Source organism: Rhinatrema bivittatum, chromosome 13, assembly GCF_901001135.1.
Source record: "Rhinatrema bivittatum chromosome 13, aRhiBiv1.1, whole genome shotgun sequence".
Lineage (NCBI taxonomy): Eukaryota > Metazoa > Chordata > Amphibia > Gymnophiona > Rhinatrematidae > Rhinatrema > Rhinatrema bivittatum.
The window spans coordinates 34203895-34229919 of NC_042627.1; the positions used below are offsets into that span (position 1 = coordinate 34203895).

The 26025-nt window shown below is 44.9% G+C and overlaps 1 protein-coding gene across 1 annotated transcript in view; it reads left to right on the top strand.

The window, feature by feature from the left end:
• Window positions 1–26025, top strand: part of OTUD7A (OTU deubiquitinase 7A) — a 311705-nt gene that overhangs the window by 206909 nt on the left and 78771 nt on the right. Inside the window, exons 8-9 of the mRNA XM_029575217.1 lie at window positions 3129–3256; window positions 5161–5310. Of these exons, the coding sequence (XP_029431077.1) occupies window positions 3129–3256; window positions 5161–5310 (278 nt within the window). The remainder of the gene's footprint in view (window positions 1–3128; window positions 3257–5160; window positions 5311–26025) is intronic.

Sequence of the window (26025 nt, forward strand, 5' to 3'; positions counted from 1 at the left end):
ATACCGCCGGGAGGAGGGGCCGCTGGAGGCATCAGCATCGAGCAGCCGCTGAGCCCCCTGGCCATTGAAACATCTTTGAGCCCCGGCGCACCAATAACGCCTGAAGCCCCGCTTAGGAGAGTGGAATCCTCCTTAGATATTTCTGCTCTGCTGGAAGGAAAATCGGCCATTCAGATGATGGAACCCCAGAGAGGTGGCGAGGCACTCGCAATATCCTCGGTGAGCCCAGGGATACTGGGCTCCAAGGAGCTACTAGCTGAAGGGACGCAGTGAGCCAGGGAAGGACCTACTCCCCCAAAGTCGGGAATGAGAGGAGAAGATCACATTCAAGTGGTATGTGGAACCCCTCAATCTATCCCCTTCAAAGAAACTTTAGAGGAAATTTTAAAAGCAATTTCCTCTATGGAGAATGCGATAGCTTCTTTGACTCCTACTGTAAAAGAGAGTATCGAAAAAAATCAATCCTTACAATAAAGAGTGGAAAAAAAATGAATCATCAATCCTTAGTTTGGAAACTAAGGTTATTGAAATGGAGAAGATTCAGGGAAATTTGATAAAATCGGAGAATTTACAGATGGTTAAAATGGAAAACCTGGAGAATTATATAAGGAGGAATAATATAAGGTTATTAAATTTTCCAGAAATGCAATTATTATCTCACCGAGAGCTGCTTAAATGTTATTTCCTTAAAATCTTGAAACTGGAAGAAAAGGCTTTACCTAAAATCATCAAAGTGTATTATCTACCACAGTCAGATAAAGAGAGAGGATCAAGTGAGCAGAAGGAAAAGATGGCAGCCTCCTTTGATTTGACTACTGTTTTGGAAAAATCTAGTGATTTAGAAGTTGAAGAAAGAGCCACTCTTTTTGTGCAGCTGGATACAGCAATGGAGAGAGATCTTATCCTAAAATTGTTCTTTCGGAATCGAGAACAAAGGTTCTATGGACATCCTATTAAGATTTTCCCTGACATTACTAAGTTAACGCAAATAAAAAGGAGGAAATTCTTGGAAATGAGAAGGGAGGTTCAAGATATTGGGGGCAAAATTATTGCTCCGGTTCCCGTGTCAATGCCTTATAATTCATAATAATACCAGATACTTGTTCAAAGAGCTGGACTATCTACGTACTTACTTGAACTCTCATTCAAGAAACCTCCTTCTAAAACAGCTGGCAAACATAGGAGTGACAGGCATAGCACTGACCTGGTTCAAAACTTTCCTGGAGAACAGAGGATACAAGGTCAAAATTCATAATAAAGAACCCCATTACTTTCCATCCTCTCTAGGGGTTCTGTAGGGCTCCTCCCTTTCACCTACGCTCTTTAATGTTTACCTGCTCCCACTCTGCCAACTGCTAACGAAACTAAACCTGAAATACTTCCTTTTTGCAGATGATGTCCAGATCGTGATCCCTGCAAAAGAATCCATTACAAAAACACTAGATTTCTGGGATAGCTGCCTAATAGAAATCAAACACCTCCTCACCAGTCTAAACCTAATACTCAATGCTTCGAAAACGGAATTTTTGCTTATATCCCCGGAAAATAACAATATCTCTGCAAAGCCACCAGCCCTCCTTCAAACCTCTCACGTAGGAGACCTAGGAGCCATCATGGACAACCGTCTCAACCTAAAATCATTCATCAACCAAACTACCAAAGATTGCTTTCACAAATTACATATCCTTAAAAGAATAAAGCCTCTATTCTACTCCCAGGACTGCAGAACAATTCTACAAGCAATAATCTTCTCCAAGCTAGATTATTGTAACTCTACTACTGGGTCTCCCAGTTTCCCATACCAAACCGCTACAAATGGTGCAGAATACAGCAGCCAGAATCCTGACGAACTCCAGGAGAATCGATCACATCACCCCAATCCTCAAGGACCTTCACTGGTTACCGATTCACTACAGAATCATTTACAAATCCATCACCACCATTTACAAAGTCATACATCAACACGCCCGGATCAACTTACAAATTCCTTTCAAAAAACACATGTCCGCCAGACCCATCAGGGAATCCTACAAAGAATCGCTTCACGTTCCACACGCAAAAACCTTCCAACATAAATCTCTCAGTGTCAGAGCGTTCTCAACAGCAGGTCCACATTTATGGAACTCCATCCCAGCTGACCTGAGACAGGAACCCTGCCTACCAACGTTCAGGAAAAGGCTAAAAACTTGGCTTTTTAAAAAAGCCTTTCCAGTCCTTGACTGAGACCTACACCCGACATCTCAAACACATGATCAAAAATGGATTTAAATAACTAACCATTCTCTTCGCCGTCATCACCATCACCTTGTTATCAATGTCATTTACTATACAAATTTCATTATATTGGATTCAATTCTGCTACCCTGTAAATAATTGCTGTCAGTTAACTTCCCCTCTTCTTGCTTCCAGCTCCCAGTTATTTATTTCCCTGTTTTATTGTAACTGTCACTCTCCTTACCATGCTCTTGTTTCCAGTTGTTTGAGTTCTCTTTTACTTTGCACACTTTGTTAAATGTAAACCGGTTTGATGTGATTCCTGTCATGAAAGCCGGTATAACAAAAATAATAAATAAATAACAAATTCTAATTAGCTTGAGGGAATTTGGCAAAGAAATAAGAGCAATGGTTAACTCCTAAGCATTTTGAATGTTATTAATATATTATTCCTATGTATTTCTGCTCCTAATTACGTCTTCTCTCTCATATTTCCTAGTAAAGAGATATGAACAAGATAGGGGGGTTTAAATTTATTTCTTCTTGTAATAAGGATTTACCATAATAGTTAATATGTATACCCCGATATTGTGGTTTATGTCAAATTTCCAAACATTATTGTTTTGTGACTTTTTGAAAAATCAATAAATAGAAAATTAAAAAAAAAAAAGCTAAGTAATTCACCTCCTGTCAAGCTTCCAGGGATAACTTATTCATAAAAATATAGGATATCTCCATGTAATTTCTACTCAAATCAAAACTAGATCCCTGTTGTACTAGTACCCATCTTGTCATGTACTGCATATTAAATAATTTTGCCTGCAAACACTTGGCCTTCACCTTCCATTGAATATCGCTACACAAATCTGTCTGGAAAACTTGATTCATGAGATTATTTTTTGTTCTCTTTCCAGAGTCGACAATTCTGAAGACCCAGTGTATGAAAGCTTGGAAGAGTTTCATGTCTTCGTCTTAGCTCATATATTAAGGAGACCCATTGTGGTTGTGGCAGATACAATGTTAAGAGATTCAGGGGGAGAAGGTAAGTCTTCTGCCAGCTCAATAATTATGGGTCTTGTGAACTATGGTGTACTTGATTTGTCACAATTATAATAAGATGTCTGAAATCAAAACCTTCATCGCTGGACATGATATCAACATGTATTTTTAAGTGGAGTATGTGAATATAGAACCATTTTCTACATCTTAAATGCTTTTTTAAAATTCTTTATTCGCATACTTTTCTTCTTTGGACAAAGTGTAGCTTGTAGTAGAGAAGTAAAATATTGGTGATGGCTGTTACTTAGGACGATGGATAAAGTGCTTTTAGAATATTCTAATAATAATTAAGCAACAATGACAATTGGAAAGAACCTTTCCTGGTATTTAGTGCCCACTGAAATATTTTATGGCATGTAACCGAAGTTCCTTGACCTGCAAGCTCATTAATAAACAGATCTTTTCTGCAGTTACTGAGGATTAAAGGAAAATTATTTTAATGTTGCTTCTGAGTAATGTCTCCAAAGAGATAGATAAGCCACAATGACTCGTGCTTACAGTAGCTGATGTGTCCATTAATGCCTCAAACTGTCCACAAAGCCCATGGCTACTTTTTACCTGGGGGCTTTGCACCAGTTTTCAAAGCAAAACTTTGCGCATCCTTTAACTTTGAAACTTGCCATTGGCATTTGCACCTGTTTTTTTATGTTTCAAACTGTTTTTCATGGAAAATAATAGATGTAGATTTGAAAATACAACCTGCACATGGAGCTAAACAGGTCCCAGGGACCTACACGTGCTAAACAGGTCCCAGGGACCTAAATGTGCTAAACAGGTCCCAGGGACCTAAACATGTCTCAGGGACCTAAACGTGCCTCCTCTAAAAGGATTCACCTCTAAAAGTTCCACAATTTGCCAACATTTAACCATATTGAGGAAGGGTGATTTTCAGACAGCCAATTTCCATATGTAAATCATTATTTCCCCACATAAACAACTTTGAAAATGGTGTTGTAAAGCTGTATTTTGGTCAGTGCTGTCATAGATTTTATTGAAATTATGAAATTGACCTTGTTTCACAAAATATCAAATTTCCAGGGAAAGGCGTTAAAATTCCTTTTTTCGGCGCTTCACCGCTGTAATTGGCTGAGTTGCACAGTAACGGTGAGATTCGCAAACAACCAGTCTCAGCAAACTGGTTAGGCAGGACAGTATTAGTTATGTTATTTTATTGTACATCGCTTTTAGTGACCACATTGAGACTGAGAATGTAGAGGTCCTTATTTACTATCCATCTAATTCAGCCCTATGTTCAGTAGTGTGGTGCTGAATATATCCGGCTATCTTAAAGTTAGCCGGATAGATTTATGGCCTTTAATTTTACTAATTCCTGCCCAATACTCCTCCCCAATCCCGGCCACCCGAAAAATTTGCATTCACACTGTGCGAATGCGAAAACGCCATAACACGCTTCTATGCATGACCCCCCTTAGCTGGATAAGTGTCTCCGCTCTTGAACTACTCCGTTATCCGGCTAAGTTTTAGCTGGATAACTATTTGGCCGAATAACTCGGAGGCATTCAGCATGATGGAGTTTGAAATCCCACCATTTGTCCGGTAAAGTTCAAATTTAGCCAAACAAATGGTGCTGAATACGGACCTCATTGTAAGCTTCCCATTTTTTTATCTACATGGCAGTAGTAATAAGGACGGTCACCGTTATGCCAAACAGTATTGTCCTTTTTTCCATTCAAAATTGCTGCATGCTGAAACAAGGTTGTATTTTTAAAGAGAACTTGAAACTTTATAAAGAAGTTATAATTCCAGTGTGACTTGGCACAAAAGTATTTCAATAGCCAGATGGAAATATTTTTCCTTTCCTATATATGAATTTCAACTTCTATCTTAGAAAGTTTTTTTTTGTTTGTTGTTTGTTTTTTTTAATAGCATTTGCACCTATTCCATTTGGAGGTATTTACTTACCTCTAGAAGTTCCACCCAACAGATGTCACTGTTCACCTTTAGTCTTGGCCTATGATCAAGCTCACTTCTCTGCTCTTGTATCTATGGAACAGAAAGATCAGCAAAGAGAACAAGGTATGCTGAAAATATATGGCACTCTATTGTGTGAGAAAATAATGAAATAAGATGACTTAGCATACTTATTGTTGAAAGATAGCAGCCTCGTTTTAAGCCTGCGCCACCTTTGTGTATTCAGTATTCATTGAAGAAGAGGTTAACAAAGAACCATTAGTTGACAGGGATACATATGGTGATCTGGTAGATGCCACAACTTTTACCAAAGAAAGGGTTTGTATAAAGCAAGCAGAAGTGAAATGAGCATAGCTATGGTTCTGGATAGGATATATCCTAGGATATCAAGGGAGATAAGAGGTACAGCAGGCCCACTATTGGATCTGTTCGAAGAATGGAGTGGATTTGCAGGACTGGAAAGGGCAGATATTATCCTTTTCATAATAGCTATAATAGAGAAGAGGTTCCAAACTACAAGCTAGTTAGTCTGCCCTCTTTGGTGGGAAAATTAGTGGAGCCTCAACTAAAAGAAAAAATAGCATGTCTAAGATCTGAGACATTAATACACTTGACTGCTTAGAAACAAATGTTAACAACTGATTTTGTAGTGAAGGTTCTGTCACTCATATGTAATCTGGCATTTCCTAGCATGTAGACAGATGGGCTCAGAACCAGTGGGTTATGCTTCCCTACCAGCAAATGGTGACGGGGCAAGCTGACGTCACAGTATATATAGCCCTGCAGTGATCCCAGCCTGCCACTATTCTCCATCTCCAGCAGATGGTGGATGTGCATCTCCCTATGGGGATTGCTTTAGATTTTGGAAAGAGAATGTAACATAGAAAAAGAAAAGCCCCGCTCTCCTGTTGTGATACCAAATGGTCCCTCCGCCAGTTAAGAATTCATGAGGTGATGTCCGTGGTCCCTCAGATCTGTGCCTTGGTCAGGTAGCTGGGTTTCCCGGCATGGTCTTAGCGGATTATGCAGCTTAAAGGCAGCAGGTGCAGGAGGCCGAGCATGGCGATGACAGCAGATGCCCTCTCTCCCCCACAGCCGGAGACCATCTCTGTACTCAGCCGGTAAGGGCTGAGCTCAGGTAGGTTTAAAAAAAAAAAAAAAAGAGTGTGGGGTAGATTTTATAAAAGTACGCCTACGCGTACTTTTGTTCGCGCACCAGGTGCAAATAAAAGTACGCCAGATTTTAATAGATACGCACGTAGCCGTACGTTTCTCACAGGACAAGCAGGATGGTAGTCCTCACATATGGGTGACATCATCAGGATGGAGCCCAATCATGGAAAACTTCTATCAAAGTTTCTAGAACTTTGACTGGCCCCTACTGGGCATGCCCAGCATGGCACCAACCCTGCAGCCAGCAGGGGTCCCCCTTCAGTCTTCTTTTTTCCGCACAGCAGTAGCCTCGCGGTTTAGGAGCTCTGAAGAGATTCCTGACAGGAATTTTCCTCACGGAATTAATTAAACTTAAATTGCCCCACAGGGGTCCCTCCTCTAACTTTTCTCGGGCCGCGGTACTCCGGTAAGTTTTTTGACCGTCTTCCGTCGATTACTGTCGAGTTTGGCCCTTGCAGCCTACTGGCCGTCGACCGTACTGCGGCTCGATTTTTTTATATGGTCATGGCGTCGGGGTTCCATCGGTGCCCGGACTGTACTCGCACCATGTCTATCACAGACCCTCATGGAGTCTGTGTAATGTGTTTAGGCCGTGAGCATGATATCCTGACTTGCACCAAATGTGCCCTCATGACACCAAAAGGTCGCAAAGCCAGAATGGAGAAGATGGAACTCCTCTTTCGTGCTCAGACCCCGACGCCGTCCATTGTATCGACGTCATTGGAACCGGCACTGTTGACGTCGCGCCAGCATCGTCCACTGTCCAGTGACCATCCGCCATCGACGTCTTCACGGCCATCAACGCCCGCTACTCCCCCTCAGGATCGAGGGGATCGCAGGGAGAAACATCGCCATTGACATTGTAGGACTCGGACCGTTGAGGGAGCGAAATCATCAACCAAGCCACCATCCGAGCCACCATCGAAGAAGCCCCGTCCAGGAAAGGCACCGACCATTCCTGCGACCGGGTCACCGAGGCCACCCTCACCCGATCGGGGTTTGGGAGTCGCGATTCCACCTGTAAAGGTGGCCTCTCCGACTGTGCCTCTGCCTCCCTCTTCTGTTCCGGAGCCGGGGCTGCTTGCTCCAGGTCTTCGAGAAGAACTGGACCGGCTGGTTCAGGAGGCCATCGACAAGGCAATGCAATGGCTCCAGGTTTCTCTGGCACCGAGAGTGGAACCGGTCACCGACCCGATTGCAGCAGCGCTGGCACCGCTGCTATCCCGGATGGAGGTGCTCATCTGCCCTTCCACCGGTGGTTCCTGGGTCTCCAATGGCTCTGGTGCCCTCCCCATTGACAACTTCATCGGGAGGAGAAACACCGTTCCGCATTCCTCCATCGGGAGTTCTGCCTCAGCCATCAATGCCAATTCATCCCTCGATACGATTCATCCATCGGTGCCGATACATCCATTGGCGCCATCGATGCTGGCACCGATGCCTTCTGCGCCATCTTCGGTGCCCCCGGTGATTCCTTCGATTTTCTCAGAGCCTCGACCGGGGCCTTCAGGTATCCAACCCCCTTCTCGTCCTACAGGTCAGTCTGCTGATGACACCTGGGGTGATGATACTTCCACAGACACCGATGACTTACCTTCACCTCCTTCTCCTACTGAAAGTAGAAAGCGTTTTCCCCCAGAGGACCTTTCTTTCATTAATTTTGTGAAGGAAATGTCTGAGTTGGTCTCTTTTCAACTTCAGACGGAACAAGATGATAGGCACCAGATGATGGAGTTGCTCCAATTCCTGGATGCCCCCAAAGTGATCACTTCTATTCCCATTCATCAAGTTCTTCTTGACCTCCTCAAAAAGAACTGGGAGAACCCCAGATCCATTGCTCCAGTACACAGAAAGGCTGACACTACCTATTTAGTACAGTCAGCCCCTGGCTTTCAAAAATCTCAGCTCGACCACCACTCAGTTGTGGTAGAGTCGGCTCAAAAGAAGGCAAAAAGGTCGAAGCCTCACTCATCTACCCCACCTGTTAAGGAACAGAAGTTCCTAGACAATATTGGTCGACAAGTGTTCCAAGGGGCCATGCTCATCTCCCGAATTGCGGCTTACCAACTTTATATGACCCAATATAATAGGGTCATCTTCAAGCAGATACAGGACTTCTCTCAAACCCTGCCTGAACAATTCCAAGACCAGCTTCAAACCCTTGTAAACAAGGGTTTTGAGGCAGGAAAACATGAGTTTAGGACATCTTATGATATCTTCAACACCTCTACTAGAGTGTCTGCAGCTGCTATTTCGGCAAGACGATGGGCCTGGCTCAAATCTTCTGACCTTCGCCCAGAAGTACAAGACCGGCTATCTGACCTACCATGTGTAGGAGACAATCTGTTCGGTGAACAGATCCAGCAAATGGTGGCTGAATTAAAGGACCATCATGAGACCCTTAAACAGCTTTCATCAATTCCTTCCTACTTCTCCTTAAGACAGCCCTTCAGGAAGGACTCTAAGAAGTCGTTCTACCGTCCGAGGAAGGCCTATCCTTCACCAGCAAGGTCCCGAACTACGAGACCTTATCAGAAGCCTCAGCCTCGCCAAGCCCGAAAGCAAAAATCACATGCAGCTCCCCAGCCTGGGCCTGCTTCAGGTTTTTGACTTCCACTTGGAGAGCAGCAGCCTTATTCCTCTGCCAAACATACCAGTAGGAGGTCGATTATGCCACTTTCACACCATGTGGCAATCAAATACAACCGACCAATGGGTGCTAGCAATCATTGCTCAGGGTTACCACCTGAACTTTCTCGCTCTGCCACCGGACTCACCACCTCTACAGACGTGGGAGACATCCGACCACTCTATCCTTCTGGATCAGGAGGTTTCCCTCCTTCTCCAGTTAAAAGCAATAAAACCGGTCCCACTCTTGCAGCAAGGCCTAGGGTTCTATTCCCGGTACTTTCTGATCTCCAAAAAATCCGGGGGAGTTCATCCAATTCTGGACCTACGTGCCCTCAACAAGTACCTCCAGTGGGAAAAGTTCAAGATGGTAACCTTGGGATTGCTTCTACCTCTTCTACAAAGAGGAGACTGGCTCTGCTCTCTGGACCTCCAGGACGCATACACACACATTGCGATAACTCCTACTCATCGCAAATACCTCAGGTTTTTAGTAGGTCCCAAGCACTATCAATACAGAGTGCTTCCGTTCAGCCTAGCGTCTGCACCATGTGTCTTCACCAAATGCCTCGTGGTTGTCGCAGCTTTCCTCAGGAAACAAGGTGTTCACATCTACCCCTATCTGGATGACTGGTTAATCAGGGCTCCAACCCAGCAAGCCGCTCGGTCGTCCCTCGATTTCACCCTACACACTCTAATTCCACTAGGATTTCTCGTCAATTACGGAAAATCCTATTTAATCCCATCTCAAACCTTGTTGTTCATTGGGGCAGACTTGGACACCTTGCAGGCAAAAGCCTTCCTACCTCAACAACGAGCGCTAACACTCGTGTCTCTCGCTCACCAGTTGCAGTCTCAACATACGGCAACGGCTCGCCAATTCCTCGTCTTTCTTGGACACATGGCGTCCTCAGACCATGTCACACCAATGGCCTGTTTGGCCATGAGACTCATGCATTGGACTCTGAGGTCACAATGGATTCAAGCTGTTCAGCCTCTGTCGACCATTGTCCACATCACCGACTCACTCCGTCTGTCTCTCGCCTGGTGGAAAGATCAGAACAATCTCCTCCAGGGACTGCCCTTTCAAGTGCCAGATCCTCAACTCTTTCTCACCACCGACGTTTCCAACCTCGGATGGGGAGCCCACGTGGACAATCTACAGACACAAGGATCTTGGTCTCCAGGGGAAGCCAAACATCAAATAAACTTCCTAGAACTTCGAGCAATGCGATATACTCTCAAGGCTTTTCAGGAATGCCTATCAAATCATGTCATCCTGATTCAGACGGACAACCAGGTGGCCATGTGGTACATCAACAAGCAGGGAGGCACAGGTTCCTTCCTTCTATGTCAGGAAGCTGCGCAGATTTGGGCGGAAGCACTTTCCCACTCGATGTACCTCAGGGCCACCTACTTGCCGGGAGTGGACAATGTCTTGGCAGACAAACTGAGTCGCGTCTTCCAACCACACGAGTGGTCTCTCAACCCCTCGGTAGCGACCTCAATCTTCCGACAATGGGGATACCCCCAGACAGACCTCTTTGCGTCCCCTCAGAACCACAAAGTCGACAATTTCTGCTCCCTCATTCAGAGCGAGCGCTCTCCGCCCAGAGATGCATTCTCCCTCTCGTGGGCAACCGGTCTGCTCTATGCATTCCCTCCACTTCCTCTTCTCTCAAAGACTCTCGTGAAGCTACGTCAGGGCAAGGGAACCATGATCCTGATAGCACCTCACTGGCCACACCAAGTGTGGTTTCCCATACTTCAGGATCTCTCCATCTGCAGGCACATTCCCTTGGGAACAGACCCGCATCTGATCACTCAAAACAACGGATGCCTACACCATCCCAATCTTCAGGCCTTGTCTCTGACGGCATGGATGTTGAAAGGTTAATCCTTCAACTGCTTAACCTTTCAGATTCGGTTTCTCGTGTCCTGATTGCTTCACGGAAGCCTTCCACAAGAAAATCTTATTCCTATAAATGGCAAAGGTACACATCATGGTGCACCTCACAGTCCCTTGATCCCTTTTCCTGTCCAATCCCAAGGTTTTTGGACTATCTCTGGCATTTGTCAGAATCAGGTCTAAAGACCTCTTCCATCAGAATGCATGTCAGTGCGGTAGCCACCTTCCATAAAGGTGTCGGGGATGTTCCTATATCGAGGGGTTAAAGGGGCACTTAGAGAAGATAAGGCCATCGCGGAAAGATTAAATGATTTCTTTGCTTCGGTGTTTACTGAAGAGGATGTTGGGGAGGTACCCGTAATGGAGAAGGTTTTCATGGGTAATGATTCAGATGGACTGAATCAAATCACGGTGAACCTAGAAGATGTGGTAGGCCTGATTGACAAACTGAAGAGTAGTAAATCACCTGGACCGGATGGTATACACCCCAGAGTTCTGAAGGAACTAAAAAATGAAATTTCAGACCTATTAGTAAAAATTTGTAACTTATCATTAAAATCATCCATTGTACCTGAAGACTGGAGGATAGCAAATGTAACCCCAATATTTAAAAAGGGCTCCAGGGGCGATCCGGGAAACTACAGACCGGTTAGCCTGACTTCAGTGCCAGGAAAAATAGTGGAAAGTGTTCTAAACATCAAAATCACAGAACATATAGAAAGACATGGTTTAATGGAACAAAGTCAGCATGGCTTTACCCAGGGCAAGTCTTGCCTCACAAATCTGCTTCACTTTTTTGAAGGAGTTAATAAACATGTGGATAAAGGTGAACCGGTAGATATAGTATACTTGGATTTTCAGAAGGCGTTTGACAAAGTTCCTCATGAGAGGCTTCTAGGAAAAGTAAAAAGTCATGGGATAGGTGGCGATGTCCTTTCGTGGATTGCAAACTGGCTAAAAGACAGGAAACAGAGAGTAGGATTAAATGGGCAATTTTCTCAGTGGAAGGGAGTGGACAGTGGAGTGCCTCAGGGATCTGTATTGGGACCCTTACTGTTCAATATATTTATAAATGATCTGGAAAGAAATACGACGAGTGAGATAATCAAATTTGCAGATGACACAAAATTGTGCAGAGTAGTTAAATCACAAGCAGATTGTGATAAATTGCAGGAAGACCTTGTGAGACTGGAAAATTGGGCATCCAAATGGCAGATGAAATTTAATGTGGAAAAGTGCAAGGTGATGCATATAGGGAAAAATAACCCATGCTATAATTACACGATGTTGGGTTCCATATTAGGTGCTACAACCCAAGAAAGAGATCTAGGTGTCATAGTGGATAACACATTGAAATCGTCGGTTCAGTGTGCTGCGGCAGTCAAAAAAGCAAACAGAATGTTGGGAATTATTAGAAAAGGAATGATGAATAAAACGGAAAATGTCATAATGCCTCTGTATCGCTCCATGGTGAGACCGCACCTTGAATACTGTGTACAATTCTGGTCGCCGCATCTCAAAAAAGATATAATTGCGATGGAGAAGGTACAGAGAAGGGCTACCAAAATGATAAGGGGAATGGAACAACTCCCCTATGAGGAAAGACTAAAGAGATTAGGACTTTTCAGCTTGGAGAAGAGACGACTGAGGGGGGATATGATAGAGGTGTTTAAAATCATGAGAGGTCTAGAACGGGTAGATGTGAATCGGTTATTTACTCTTTCAGATAGTAGAAGGACTAGGGGACACTCCATGAAGTTAGCATGGGGCACATTTAAAACTAATCGGAGAAAGTTCTTTTTTACTCAACGCACAATTAAACTCTGGAATTTGTTGCCAGAGAATGTGGTTCGTGCAGGTAGTATAGCTGTGTTTAAAAAAGGATTGGATAAGTTCTTGGAGGAGAAGTCCATTACCTGCTATTAGGTTCACTTAGAGAATAGCCACTGCCATTAGCAATGGTTACATGGAATAGACTTAGTTTTTGGGTACTTGCCAGGTTCTTATGGCCTGGATTGGCCACTGTTGGAAACAGGATGCTGGGCTTGATGGACCCTTGGTCTGACCCAGTATGGCATTTTCTTATGTTCTTATGTTCTTATGGTACAACCCCTCGTAACACGCTTTTTGAAGGGCTTGCTCCATATCAAGCCACCCTTACATCCTCCGGCCCCTTCTTGGGACCTTAATCTGGTTCTCGGTCGGCTCATGAAACCACCATTCGAGCCTTTTCACTCCTGTGACCTAAAATATCTCACACAGAAAGTGATTTTCCTTTTGGCTATCACTTCAGCTCGCAGGGTTAGTGAGTTACAGGCCCTAGTTACCTATCCGCCTTACACTAAACTCCTGCAGGACCGGGCAGAACTCCGCACTCACCCTAAGTTTTTACCTAAGGTAGTTTTGGAGTTTCACATTAATCAATCCACCATACTGCCTACCTTCTTTCCCAGGCCCCATTCCAATCCAGGGGAACAGGCTCTGCATACCCTTGACTGTAAACGGGCTCTAGCGTTCTACCTAGACCTTACAGCTGCCCACAGGAAGAGCACTCAGTTGTTCATCTCTTTCCATCCCAACAAATTAGGGCAACCTGTGGGTAAGCAGACTCTCTCCTCCTGGTTGGCGGACTGCATATCTTTTTGCTATCAGCAAGCAGGCATTCCTTTTCAAGACCGTGTTAAAGCACACTCTGTGAGGGCCACGGCGACTTCAGTAGCACACCTACGATCGGTGCCACTTCCTGACATTTGCAGGGCTGCCACTTGGAGTTCTCTCCATACTTTCACAGCCCACTATTGCTTGGACAAAGCCGGAAGACAAGATTCCATCTTCGGCCAAGCTGTCCTGCGTAACTTATTTCCAACGTGACGTACCAACACCCTTCCGCCTGCCCGGTGGGATTCAGGATGCCCTCTACCAAATTCCACCCCAGTTGTTGTGCCTGTTGCACGCTGTTGGGTACATTTGGTGCATGTTCGGACATCCTCAGCTCAGTACTCACCCATATGTGAGGACTACCATCCTGCTTGTCCTGTGAGAAAGCAAATGTTGCTTACCTGTAACAGGTGTTCGTACAGGACAGCAAGATGTTAGTCCTCACGAAACCCATCCGCCGCCCCGCGGTGTTGGGTTCGTAAAGTTTTGTTGTTTTTATTTTTTCGGCACTGCCTGTAGCTGTCAAATAAGACTGAAGGGGGACCCCTGCTGGCTGCAGGGTTGGTGCCATGCTGGGCATGCCCAGTAGGGGCCAGTCAAAGTTCTAGAAACTTTGATAGAAGTTTTCCGTGATTGGGCTCCATCTGATGATGTCACCCATATGTGAGGACTAATATCCTGCTGTCCTGTGAGAACACCTGTTACAGGTAAGCAATATTTGCTATCTCTTAAAATCTGGGGTTGGCCCGTGCAAGGCTGCGCAAAATCGGCACCCCCCTGCACCTTCCCCTAACTAACCCACCCCCCGGCCCTAACTAATTCCCCCCCTACCTTTATTGCGAAAGTTACGCCTGCCTGAGGCAGGCGTAACTTGCCTGCACCTTCCCCTAACTAACCCACCCCCCGGCCCTAACTAATTCCCCCCCCTACCTTTATTGCGAAAGTTACGCCTGCCTGAGGCAGGCGTAACTTGCACAGGCCAGCTGTCGGCGCGCCATGGTCTGGTCCGGAGGCCGCAGCCACGCCCCCAGAACACCCCCGATGACACGCCCCCAGGAAAGCCCCAGGAGTTACACGCGTCCCGGGGCTTTGCTCGCACCGGCAGCCTATGCAACATAGGCTCGGCGCGTGCAGGGGGAGCTTGGGGCAGGTTTTCGGGGTTACACGCGTACCCCTTTGAAAATCTGCCCCTCTGTAAAGACAGAGAGAGGGGTTTGCAGGACTTCCTCCGGTTTCCGTGCTCAGTGTGCCATTCTGATGTTCGTTCCCACTCCTATGAAGGTTGGAACTGGGCAGCCTGGTGGGTTGAGCGGCCCCGGTGGGCTAGGACCTGCATTTCGGTTTATTGCCTGTGCGCTGTGTGGTAGGCCACTGCAGCATTTTCGTGCGCTTCTGTGTCCATCCTTACTGCCCTCTACAGGATGTCAGTGTGCGCAGTGCGCTCATTTTTAGGCGCACTTTTTTGCGTGCACAAATTTCTAAGCGCTGGTAGCGCGCCCAGGCCTTGATGCATAGTTTGTGTGTGTGTTTTTTGCGGCGTTTACTTTTGGGGCACCTAGTTTTCACTTGAAATTTTTTTCATCGTGAGTCGGCTGGACGCACATTCTCAGTCGCTGATGTTGCTGGTGAGCAAGAAACCTAAGCGCATTTCTGTCTGTGTTGCCTGTCATATTCAGGCATCTCAGCTTGATGTGTCCTCTAACTTGTGTCAGTGCTGTTTAGAGGCTCAGGAAGAGTTGTCTTCCTCTGATTTCACTAAGCCTGGATCCTCCCAGCCTTATGATGGTCTGCTTAAGGATCTGTCTGGAGGTATGCCAGATCTTGGAACTTCCTTGACTGGTTCCTCCAAAGGAGATGGCAGTTCAGTGGGCCCCATTCCAGTTCCTTCTGGTTTTGGCCTGAATCCAGCTGCTTTTTCTTGGGTGAAGTTTTTTCAACGTTTGCAATTCTTTCTTCAGGTGCAGTCCTCAGCTTCACCCATTCCTGTCAGATCGGACTTTCAGCCAGTGGCCCCTCTCTCTTCCAGTCCCATGTTTAGGTGCCGGAGCACGCGTTTGTTCACTGCAGGTAATCCTGACAGGAACCCAGATAACACTGATGATGAGGTAGATCCTGATTCTCTGGAAGATGAGGAAATTCCTCCAGGATTGGAACCATAGATATGAACTGCCAACCCTGGTTTCCCAGCCCTTAAAGATGCTGGGTGTTCCTGGTGCAGATTCCATGTCTGAACCGAAGAAGAATCCCATTTTGGTTTCCTTGCATAAAGCCTCTTGGGGGTTTTTGTTTCCATTACGGACGCCATTCAGATATTGATTGACCTTGAATGGGGAGCCCCAGAGGCAAATTTCAAAGGGGGTCAGACATTGGAAGGCCTGTACCCAAAGGATCCAGTGGGGAGGGAGCGTTTGTTTTCCCAACGTGGATGGTGCTGGTCTCTGCCATCTCTAAATGGATGACTATTCGCATGGAGGGAGAAGTGGCCCTGAAGGATGTGCATGATAGGTGTATTGAGGCTATCCTTAAGCAAGCCTTTGAAGCAGTAGCAATGACTTTACAGATAACTTCTTGTTGTACACTAGTGACACATTCTTTTCTGCTTCTCTCTCAGGAAGTTGATGATTCTGGAGTGATTCCAGAGCGGTTATGGAACCTTATTAATTGATGCGGACTGTGATTTGGTCCGAACCTCAGCCAGAAGAGTAGCTTCAGTGGTAGTGGCCAGGCGTCAACTATGGTTGTGACATTGGTCAGCTGACTCAGCCTTCAAGGCTAATCTTACAGAAATGCCCTTTTAAGCGAGTTGGAGAAATTGACCTGTAAGTGGGGTGAATCTCTGGTCCCTAATTGCCAGAGGATAAGAAGCAGTTGCAGCACCCCTCTGGTATAGGGTGTTATCTCTGGGGTTCCAAGGGTTTTGTCCCTACAGAGGGTCGACCTTTCAGAGGACTTGGCCTTTTGATTGGTCTCCAATCCTTTGGGTACAGGCCTTTCATCCCAGACAGCCCAAGAGAGGATCAGGCTTGGGGGGCGGATCTTCCTGGGCTTCCCAATGAAGATTTGCTCACCTACCTTTGGGAACAAGAGATAGGGGGATGCCTTTCCCTCTTTTATCGGAGATGGGTCAAGATCACATTGGATTAGTGGGTCCTGGAGGTGATACGAGAAAGATATACGTTGGAGTTTCGCAGTATTCCTTGGGACGTGTTCGTTGTGTCTCCTTGCCACTCCCCGCAGAAATAGATGGCAGTGGAATCTACGCTTCTAAGGCTTCTCCAGTTAAGTGCTGTGGTTCCAGTGCCTACGTCTCAAGAAAGTATGAGGTGATATTTCATTTATTGTGTTGTGTCCAAGAAGGAGGGCTCCTTTCATCCTATCCTGGATCTCAAAAGTGTCAACCATCATTTGAGGGTGACTCATTTTTGCATGGAAACCTTACTATCAGTGATACTGGCCGTGCAGTTGGGGGAATTTCTGATCTGCCTGGACCAGTCCGAGGCCTACCTTCTTATTCCCATCCATTTGGAGCACCAACGTTTTCAGCATTTTGTGGAGCTAGGGCGCCATTATCAGTTTCAGGTACTGCCTTTTGGTCTAGCCACCACTCACAGAATGTTTTCCAAGGTCATGGTGGTAGTAGTGGCAACATTGAGAAGAGATGGGATCCTGGTAGACCCGTATTTGGACCACTGGCTGATTCGAGCCAAGTCTCAAGAAGAGAACCTCCTGGTGATCCACAGGTGATCTCCTTGTTGCAGGAGCTTGGTAGGGTGGTGAACCTGGCCAAGAGCAGTCTTCAGCCACCTCAGCCATTAGAATATCTGGATGTTCAGTTTGACACAAGGCAGGACAAGCTTTTCCTGCCAGAAGTTCGGCTTCAGAAATTGATGTCACAAGTTTGTCAGTTGGTGAGCACTATATGCCCGACAGTATGTTCCTATCTACAGGTGCTTGGTTTCATGGCAGCAACCCTGGAAGTGGTGCCATGGGCAAGGGTGTATATGTGTCCTCTTCAGCGCCCACTGCTCTCTCGTTGGAATCTGCAGTCTCAGGACTATTCAGTTTGGCTCCATTTGCCATTGGAAATCTGCTCTGGCCTCCAGTGGTGGTTGCAGGAGGCTCATCTGGTAAAGGGTATTTCCTTGACCTCCTCGATCTGGTTGATACTCACGACAGATGCGAGTCTCCAGGGTTGGGAAGCTCACTTTCAGGAGCTGATGGCCCAAGGGCATTGGAATGCTGAAGAATCCCTCTGGAACATCAATTGCCTGGAAGCCTAGGCAGTCTGGTTGATATGCTTGTAGTTCAGCCCTAGACTGCAGGGTCAAGCAGTCCAAGTGATGTCGGACAACACAACAACAGTAGCCTACATCAATCGGCAGGGAGGAACCAAGAGCTAGCAAGTGTCGCAGGAAATAGACCAACTTATGGAATGGGCGGAAGGACATCTACAGATGATCTCGGCCTCTCAAATTGCAGGAAAAGACAATATAAGAGTAGGTTTTCTTAGCAGAGAGAGTTTGGACCCAGGAGAACGGATGTTGTCAGACGTGGTGTTTCAGCTGATAGTGGATCACTGGGGCCTTCCATTCTTAGATCTGCTGGTGACTTCTCACAATGCGAAGGTTCCTCTATTCTTCAGTCGCAGGAGAGATCCTTGATCCCTGGGCATAGATGCTCTCATACAGCTTTGGCCAGAAGACAAGTTGCTTTAATCCTTTCCTCCATGGCCTTTGTTGGGCAGGATGGTTTGCAGGATCGAAGGCCACAGGGCGATGGTACTCCTGGTGGCACCGGATTGACCCCGACAACCATGGTATGCAGATCTATGAAGACTACTGGTGGAGATACCCCCCTTCATCTTCTGCTGTGCAAGAATCTGTTGCAGCAGGGACCTGTGCTTCAGATCCAACTCTATTTTGTCTTATAGTTTAGCCCTTGAGAGTGCTCACTTGTTGAACTGGGGATATTCTTCTGCGGAGATTGATACCTTGCTCCACGCTCAGTTCTCCACTTCCTTGGCCTATCTGCGGGTTTAGAGAGTGTTTGAGGCTTGGTGTGAGGATCAGGGTGTTCTGCCTCGTTCAGTCAAGATCCCGCTCATTCTGGAATTTTTGCAGGATGGATTAAATGAAGGATTGGCTCTTAATTCCTTGAAGGCACAGGTTGTGGCTCTTGCCTGTTTCTGGGGCTCAGTGAATGGTGATTCTTTATCATCTCATCCTGATGTGGCCCGTTTTTTGAAGAGTGAAGTATCTTCGGCCTCCTTTGAGGTTAGCAGTCCCTTTGTGGAGACTTAATTTGGTATTTGAATTCTTGGCGGGCCCTATGTTCCAACCGCTGCATAGCCTTTCCTTGTGGTTATTGACCTTGAAGCAGTGTTCTTGGTGATTATCTGTTGTACGCATAGAGTTTCCAAGCTGCAGACCTTGCCTTGCTGGGAGCTGTTCCTTCGGGTGTCTCCAGGGGCGTTACAGCTGCGTACTGTTCCATCCTTCTTGCCAAAGTGGTGTCAGAATTTCATTTGAATCAGTCAATTTCCTTGCCATCTCTGGGTAAGGTCAAGGGTGTGTATAGCCTCCTGTGTCCCTTGATGTCAAGAGTCTTGTCGTGCAGTATCTGAAGGTTTCTGAACCTTTCCAAAAGACGGATCACCTGTTTTGTCCTTCATGGTGGAAGGAAGCAGGGTGAACCAGCTTCACAGGCTACTATAGCTCACTGGATAAAGGAGGTAATCACAGCTGCATATGTGGATGCTGACAAGCTGTTGCCTACTCAGGTTAAGACTCATTCCACTAGGGCTTAGGCATTGTTATGGGTGGAGGTTAGATTGTTGTCTCCCGTCAACATTTGCCGAGCTGCGACGTGGTCCTCCTTACATACTTTTTCCAGGTTTTATCATTTGGATGTGCAGGCCCAGGAGGACACAGCCTTTGCATGTGCAGTGTTGACTGGACTGCAGACAGCCTCCCGCACTACTCGGGAGTAGCTTTGGTACATCCCACTGGTCCTGAGTCCATCTGACTACATGCTTGTAAATGGAGAAATTACTACTTACCTGATAATTTCATTCTCCTTAGTGAAGACAGATGGACTCAGCTTCCTGCCCTCGGCTTGCCGAGTGATTGTGTCAGTGGTCCTCCTGTGGGGCTACGTGTTCCAGGAGATTACTGGTAAGTGTTGTTCTAGTCCCTAGATGGGGGTACATACGTTCCTCGCTTAAGTTCATTGTTTCTTATTGGTTGAATACAGTAATGGTTGACTGTTTTTAATCAAGTTTTTTGCTAGTCTGTCCACAGTTGCTTTTGAAGAGAATACTGGCAGGCTGGTGTTGCTGCAGGAGTATATATACTGTGATGTCAGCTTGTTCCATCTCTATCTGCTGGCAGGGGAGCATAAACCACTTTTCCTGAGTCCATCTGTCTACACTAAGAACATGAAATTATTAGGTAAGTAGTAATTTCTCCATCATAAACTATTGTTAGACCTTAGTGTTAACTACCTAAATCAGGAGAAAATTTATAAACAGTAGAATACTATTTGCTATGGGCCTGATTTTCAAAGGTATTTACATGCGTAAAACTGGATTTTACACATGTAAATGCACTTTACCCATGTAAGTGGGCTTTTGAAAATTGCTACATTATATGCCATTGAATTGTCCATATGTGTATAAAAGGCTTTTGAAAATTGCTACGATAGTATGCTACATTTATATATCTAACTTCTTTGAAAATTACTTTCAATATATAGGGAAATAATGATATCCATTCTCACTTCATCATTATTCTGATATTGTTTGTCAGTGGAAGAAAAATGGGAGTTTGGATTACTTTGTAAAACTAGCAACTTAATATAAAAGTCTTATGTACCACTTTACTGTTTTATTAGAACAAAATTATGTTAGTCTGTCATTTTATATCGGAAAGTTGGATTCATTAACATTTTTAAATATCTCAGAAGAGCTTGTGTCTTGCCCCATCAACCACAAGAGGTCACTGTTGCTCCTGGCTGTGTTGGAAGGGGAGGAATCAAGAAAAATCAAGCAATAATCATGCAAGACGTACGAAGAAGGATTTGCCTCCGGCCTATCCATGAAGATTTTTTTAGAAATAACTCATGTTTGGCTGACCCCCCATACACATTATGTGAGCCTAATGACGGGAAAGTGAGCTGGGTTTGCTAAGTGACGCTATAGCCAACCCCTGACTAGCAAGCAAGGAAGATGATAGAGGAACGTTCATGGAAGACAAGAAGGGATTGGTAAATATTTGTAGCTCGATATCCTAGTTCAGTGGTTTTCAGGATATCCTTAGTGAATATGCATGTATGGAAAGATTTGTACACAACATACAACAAACTTCCCCAGAAGAAATTCGTACCATCTATGTGGCCATCAATCTAAGCACTCCCAGTATTAAATATCTTCATTTGCCTTATATATATTTATTTTTATTTTTTTTATAAACTTTTCTATACCGATATTCGTAGCAACATCATATCGGTTTACAGTATAACAGTAGGTAGAAATTACATTGAACAAGTGGGGGGCTATATGGGATACATAGGAACAGTAAGCTTAGCAAGTCAAACATCAACTACTTAATAATGAAAAGGCATATAAATACTTATAGGAATAAGTATAGTTAACAAAAACTTGTAACAGAGATATGTACAGAGTTCATCAAAAGAGCTGGCATGTTAAGTAAAGAGGGGAGGAGGAGCTGGAATTATTATCATCAGCCCGTAAGACTTCACTCTTTTTTTTTTTACTTTTTATTCGCAAATAAAACTTATCTGATTCCCGAGTAGAACAAAACTCCCCGACATGGGTCTGTGTTTCATACACTGCATCAGGGGGAATTTTCTCAAGCAATAGCCCATTTTATTATTCATTTAGGTTTCAGATTGTGGCTAGCGTCGCCATGAAAAATCCGGAACTTCCGGTCGGTTTAATTTGGTGCCAAGAGAGACGCTATGGCAACGCTAGCCACAGTCTGAAACCTAAATGAATAATAACATGGCTATTGCTTGAGAAAATTCCCCCTGATGCAGTGTACGAAACACAGATCCATGTCAGGGAGTGTTGTTTTTTTTTTTTAATTTGACAATTTTTATTAAAGACAGGATATCAATAACAGTGATGCCAACTTGGTCCATATGTATGAATACATAAGACAGATTTAAAACAACATAGATGAACCCAAACAGGATCACATCACCCCAGTATTAATGAATGTACACTGGCTGCGTATCGAAAAGCGGATTCAATATAAGACACTGTGCATATTACATAAAGCTATCTACGGAAAAAAGGTTGAATGGTTAAATGCAATCATATGGCTACACACACCACAACGCACTTTGAGGTCAGCAGACAAAGGGATTCTATCTATTCCCTCCCCTTCCACAGCCAAATTAACCTCTGTCAGAGACAGAGCTTTATCTCTGGCAGGGCCTAAACTTTGGAACCTGTTCCCAGAACAAAAAAGGCTTGAATCTAATCTTAAGGTTTTCAGAAAAATGATAAAAACATGGCTTTTCAATCAGGCTTTTAATGAAAATTCAAGCTGATATCACTAAAAAACATTTATTTGTAATGTTCTATTTTAGTTATCACTGATTTACCACTTATTTTAGATTCTTTACTTGGTGACTCCTTACTTTATTGTTTTTAATTTGTATTATGAATTTTAATTAGTCTTAACATTTAATTTATTAATTTTATTTAGATATTTTTTATGTATATAATGATTTTATAATTGTTTGTTCCTCATATTGTAATACTGTAAACCGATGTGACAGTCTTTGGTCTGAACACCGGTATAAAAAAACTGTATAAATAAAATAAATTATCCCTCAACACCTAATTTGTCTTTAGTATTTCTCCCTTGGAAATATGCTTGATCTCCCCCTACCCCCAAAGTCAGTCATATCTATTAATATTATCACCAAAGCAATAGCACTTAAAACCCCCCCGGAGGTGCTTTTGATATGTCCCCCTGCAACAGTTGGGAGCGGAGCATAATAAGGCAACATAGAGAATTCCCCAAAACCATAGCGTGTCAGGGTGAATCAGATAAGATAAGTTAAGTTTTAGTTGCATATGAAAAGTAAAAAGCAAAAAAAGAGTGAAGTCTCATGGGCTGATGATTATATATAAGGCAAATAAAGGTATTTAATACCAGGAATGCTTAGTATGATGACCACATAGATGGTATGAATTTCTTTTGAGGAAGTTTGTTGTCTATTGTGGGCATATTCTTCCTATATTTGCACCTTGCCTATGCTATTTTGAAAAGATTTGCTTACATTGAAGAACGAGTGCATGCAAATCTATCTCACGCACATTCATTGTGGCAAGCCTGAAGATTCATTGTGGCAAGCCTGAATACCTGATGGGCTAGGTGTGCCGCCAGGAGAGGTTTGGGAAACACCGGCCTAATTACAGTTGGGTCGATCCTGTAAGGCCGCGGTAATAACAGTGCGGCAGTGTCAGGCGCACCCTTCCTCCCCGCACGCACAGTTCTCTTCACTAACTCCCCGATACTCTCCTCTAATCGCATGCAAATGCATGCCGCGGCTTTAAAGCGGTAGGGAAGGGTTATGCCCGCGTAACCCATTTTACTGTATAGGCGCTTAATACAGCGCCTATACAGTAACCAGGGTGCGCTGGTACCTGTCATTTCAAATGTCATTTCAAATGACATTTGAAATGACAGGCACCATGAAGTGAAAAAAAAAAATACCAAAAATATCTAAAAACCTGAGTGTTCAAAAAAAAAAGAATTTTTAAATACCTGTCGGAGGGCCGCGTGGGTCCAGGCGGCTGGCGGGCGGCGGCGGGAGCCGGGTGGTCGCGTGTTTAATCTAGGCCGCGGGCGGGTGGGCGCCTGTTCCAGGCGGCGGCGGCGGGTGGACACGCGTTAGTTCGAGACGGCCGGCGGGCGGGCGGCGGGTGGTCGCGTGTTAAATCTAGGCCGGGTCGCACAGGCGCGCATTCATTCATCCAGGCGGAGGAGCCGGTGGCGAAAGCTCAAGGCAGTCACATGCTGTGACTGCCTTGAGCGCCGAATCGCAGGGGTCGCACAGGCGCGCATTCATTCACTGCCGGTGGGGGCTGCCGGAGAGGCAGCCCCCACCGGCAGTGAATGAATGCGCGCCTGTGCGGACCCGGCCTAGATTTAACACGCGACCACCCGCCGCCCACCGGCCGTCTCGAACTAACGCGTGTCCCACCGCTGCCGCTCACGCACATTCATTGTGGCAAGCCTGAACATTCATTGTGGCAAGCCTGAATACCTGATGGGCTAGGTGTGCCGCCAGGAGAGGTTTGGGAAACACCGGCCTAATTACAGTGTCTTGGAAAAGTCTTCATGCCCTTGTTCATATTTCACATTTTGCTGTCTAAGAAATTCAAATCAAAATACATTAAAGCAGGAGGTTTTTTCACTGATCTACAACATACTGTACTTTAAAATTATAGAAATGTTCCAAAAGTTATTAAGAATAAAAAAACCAAAATGCCTTGACTGCATAAGTCTTCATGCTCTTTGTCACAGTAAACCTGAATTAGCTCCAGTTCAAAATATTGCCTTAAGGCCCATAATAAGTTAAAAAGAGCCCATAGCATCCGTTCACAGTATTTGAGCTGATTCAAATACATGAGATTGAAGAATCAAACTGTTTCAGTTTATATTTTTTAGACAGCAGAATGAAAAAAATGTATAAGGATATGTAGACTTTTTCAAGGCACTGTATTTTAATTACAGAATAAACTGAATACTTTATTATGGTAGCATAGTAATCCTAAAATTACAAACAAGAAATAAGTGAATTAAAGAATATTTAATATTTTCACCTCCATTTTGAAACAGAAGTTGGCTTGGAGCTTAAAGACCTTGTATTGTGGAATGTGCCAGGGTCTAAACTAATATCCTAGGGTCCTTCGTTTTCAGTTTAAACTGATTTTCACCTGTAAATTCCTAGATTTTTCTAAAAGTAACAATTGGTTTAAACCAATTTCCACCCTAATTTAAGCTGATTAAAGAGCAGCTCCGCAGTTACAGATGCAGCGTTTCAGTGCCTCCAGCCACCCCTGGAAGCCAGTGCAGGCCAAGACACTCGCATGGCTTCAAGTCCTGCTTCCCAGCCGTGCCCTCCTCTGCCGCTGCCGTGCTGTTTCAAATCCCACCTCCCCCTCTCTCCTCAGGCAGGCCAAAGTGCCTGCTGCTTGGTACCGCCAGGGCAGCACTTGAAGTGGACGATGCCCACCAGAAGCACTTCCCGATAGGGCTCCCCCAGAAAAGAAGCGCAGTGCCGCAGAGCACGGGAGCCTCAGCAAGCTGCTGTGCAAGGAAAGCAGAGCTCTCCGCAGCCACCACTCGTAAGGAGGAATGCTGTTGCAAAGGGGGTGGTGAGGGGGAGGGAGGAGGGAGATTCTCTAGGGGATGAGGGGGAAGAAAAGGAGATGTGGGTAGAGATAGGGATGCAGCTGATTGGGTGACTAGGAGGATCGGCTTAATATTCTTTTATTGTCCTAGCTTCTAGCCGCCAAAATAAACTCCGATATTTACTCAGAAAAATGCCATATTTTTCCACTGATTTTCTCCTGTTTTTATTTTTGTCATAATAAACCCTGATAGATTCCTGTGTAAATTGTAAAAAAAAAAAAAAAATGAAAACGAAGGTCCGTATTGATTTCCGCACAACAATTTTAAAAGAGAAACTTTGAAGATGTAGCCCCTGCCCCAACCTCTACCTAGGCACGAGATTCAATGGAACCAGGGCTAGGCCCATGCTCCCAGAATCTTCCTGGAGGGGGTGAAGGGAAGAGTCAGTCATTCAAGGCCCTTAAGGGGATTATCTCCTAAAGCTCTCTTGCAGACCATCTAGCCAAGGTCAAAAGAAGCACATACCACTCAGTAACTGGTATTCAAAAACATAAAATCCTCTACTTGTCACTGATGTCAGGAAAACAGAAATCCACATCCAGTGCACAAATCAACATAGAAAATAGTCTATTAGTACAAAACAGAAGAAAAAGTCTCTCCCATAGTAGCAAAGACAGGTCAGCTCTCTGGGTCAGGCACCTCTACTGGGCACTTCCCCTGCTATCTGCTTCTCTGGATACAACTCTCTTTAGTTCATTTGTAGTCTGGAACTCTCTGTGAATAAATCAGAAACTCTGGAGCTGATGCTTCTCTTTAGACATCAGCTCTAAAGCGGATCTCCAAGTCTGGCAGTCTTCACTGGATTTGAGATGCACTCTCTTCTCAACTTAGAAGCACTGTCCCTGGACAGATGAGCAGCAGGGACTTACACCTCTTTCTCAAGACTACTGCTGTGCATTTTTAAAAAGACTCAGGAAATCACTATCTTCCCATATTCCATGCAATGTGGATCTTTCGGAATCTTAATCCTCCTTTGGATCCCCCAGCAGAAACTCCCTA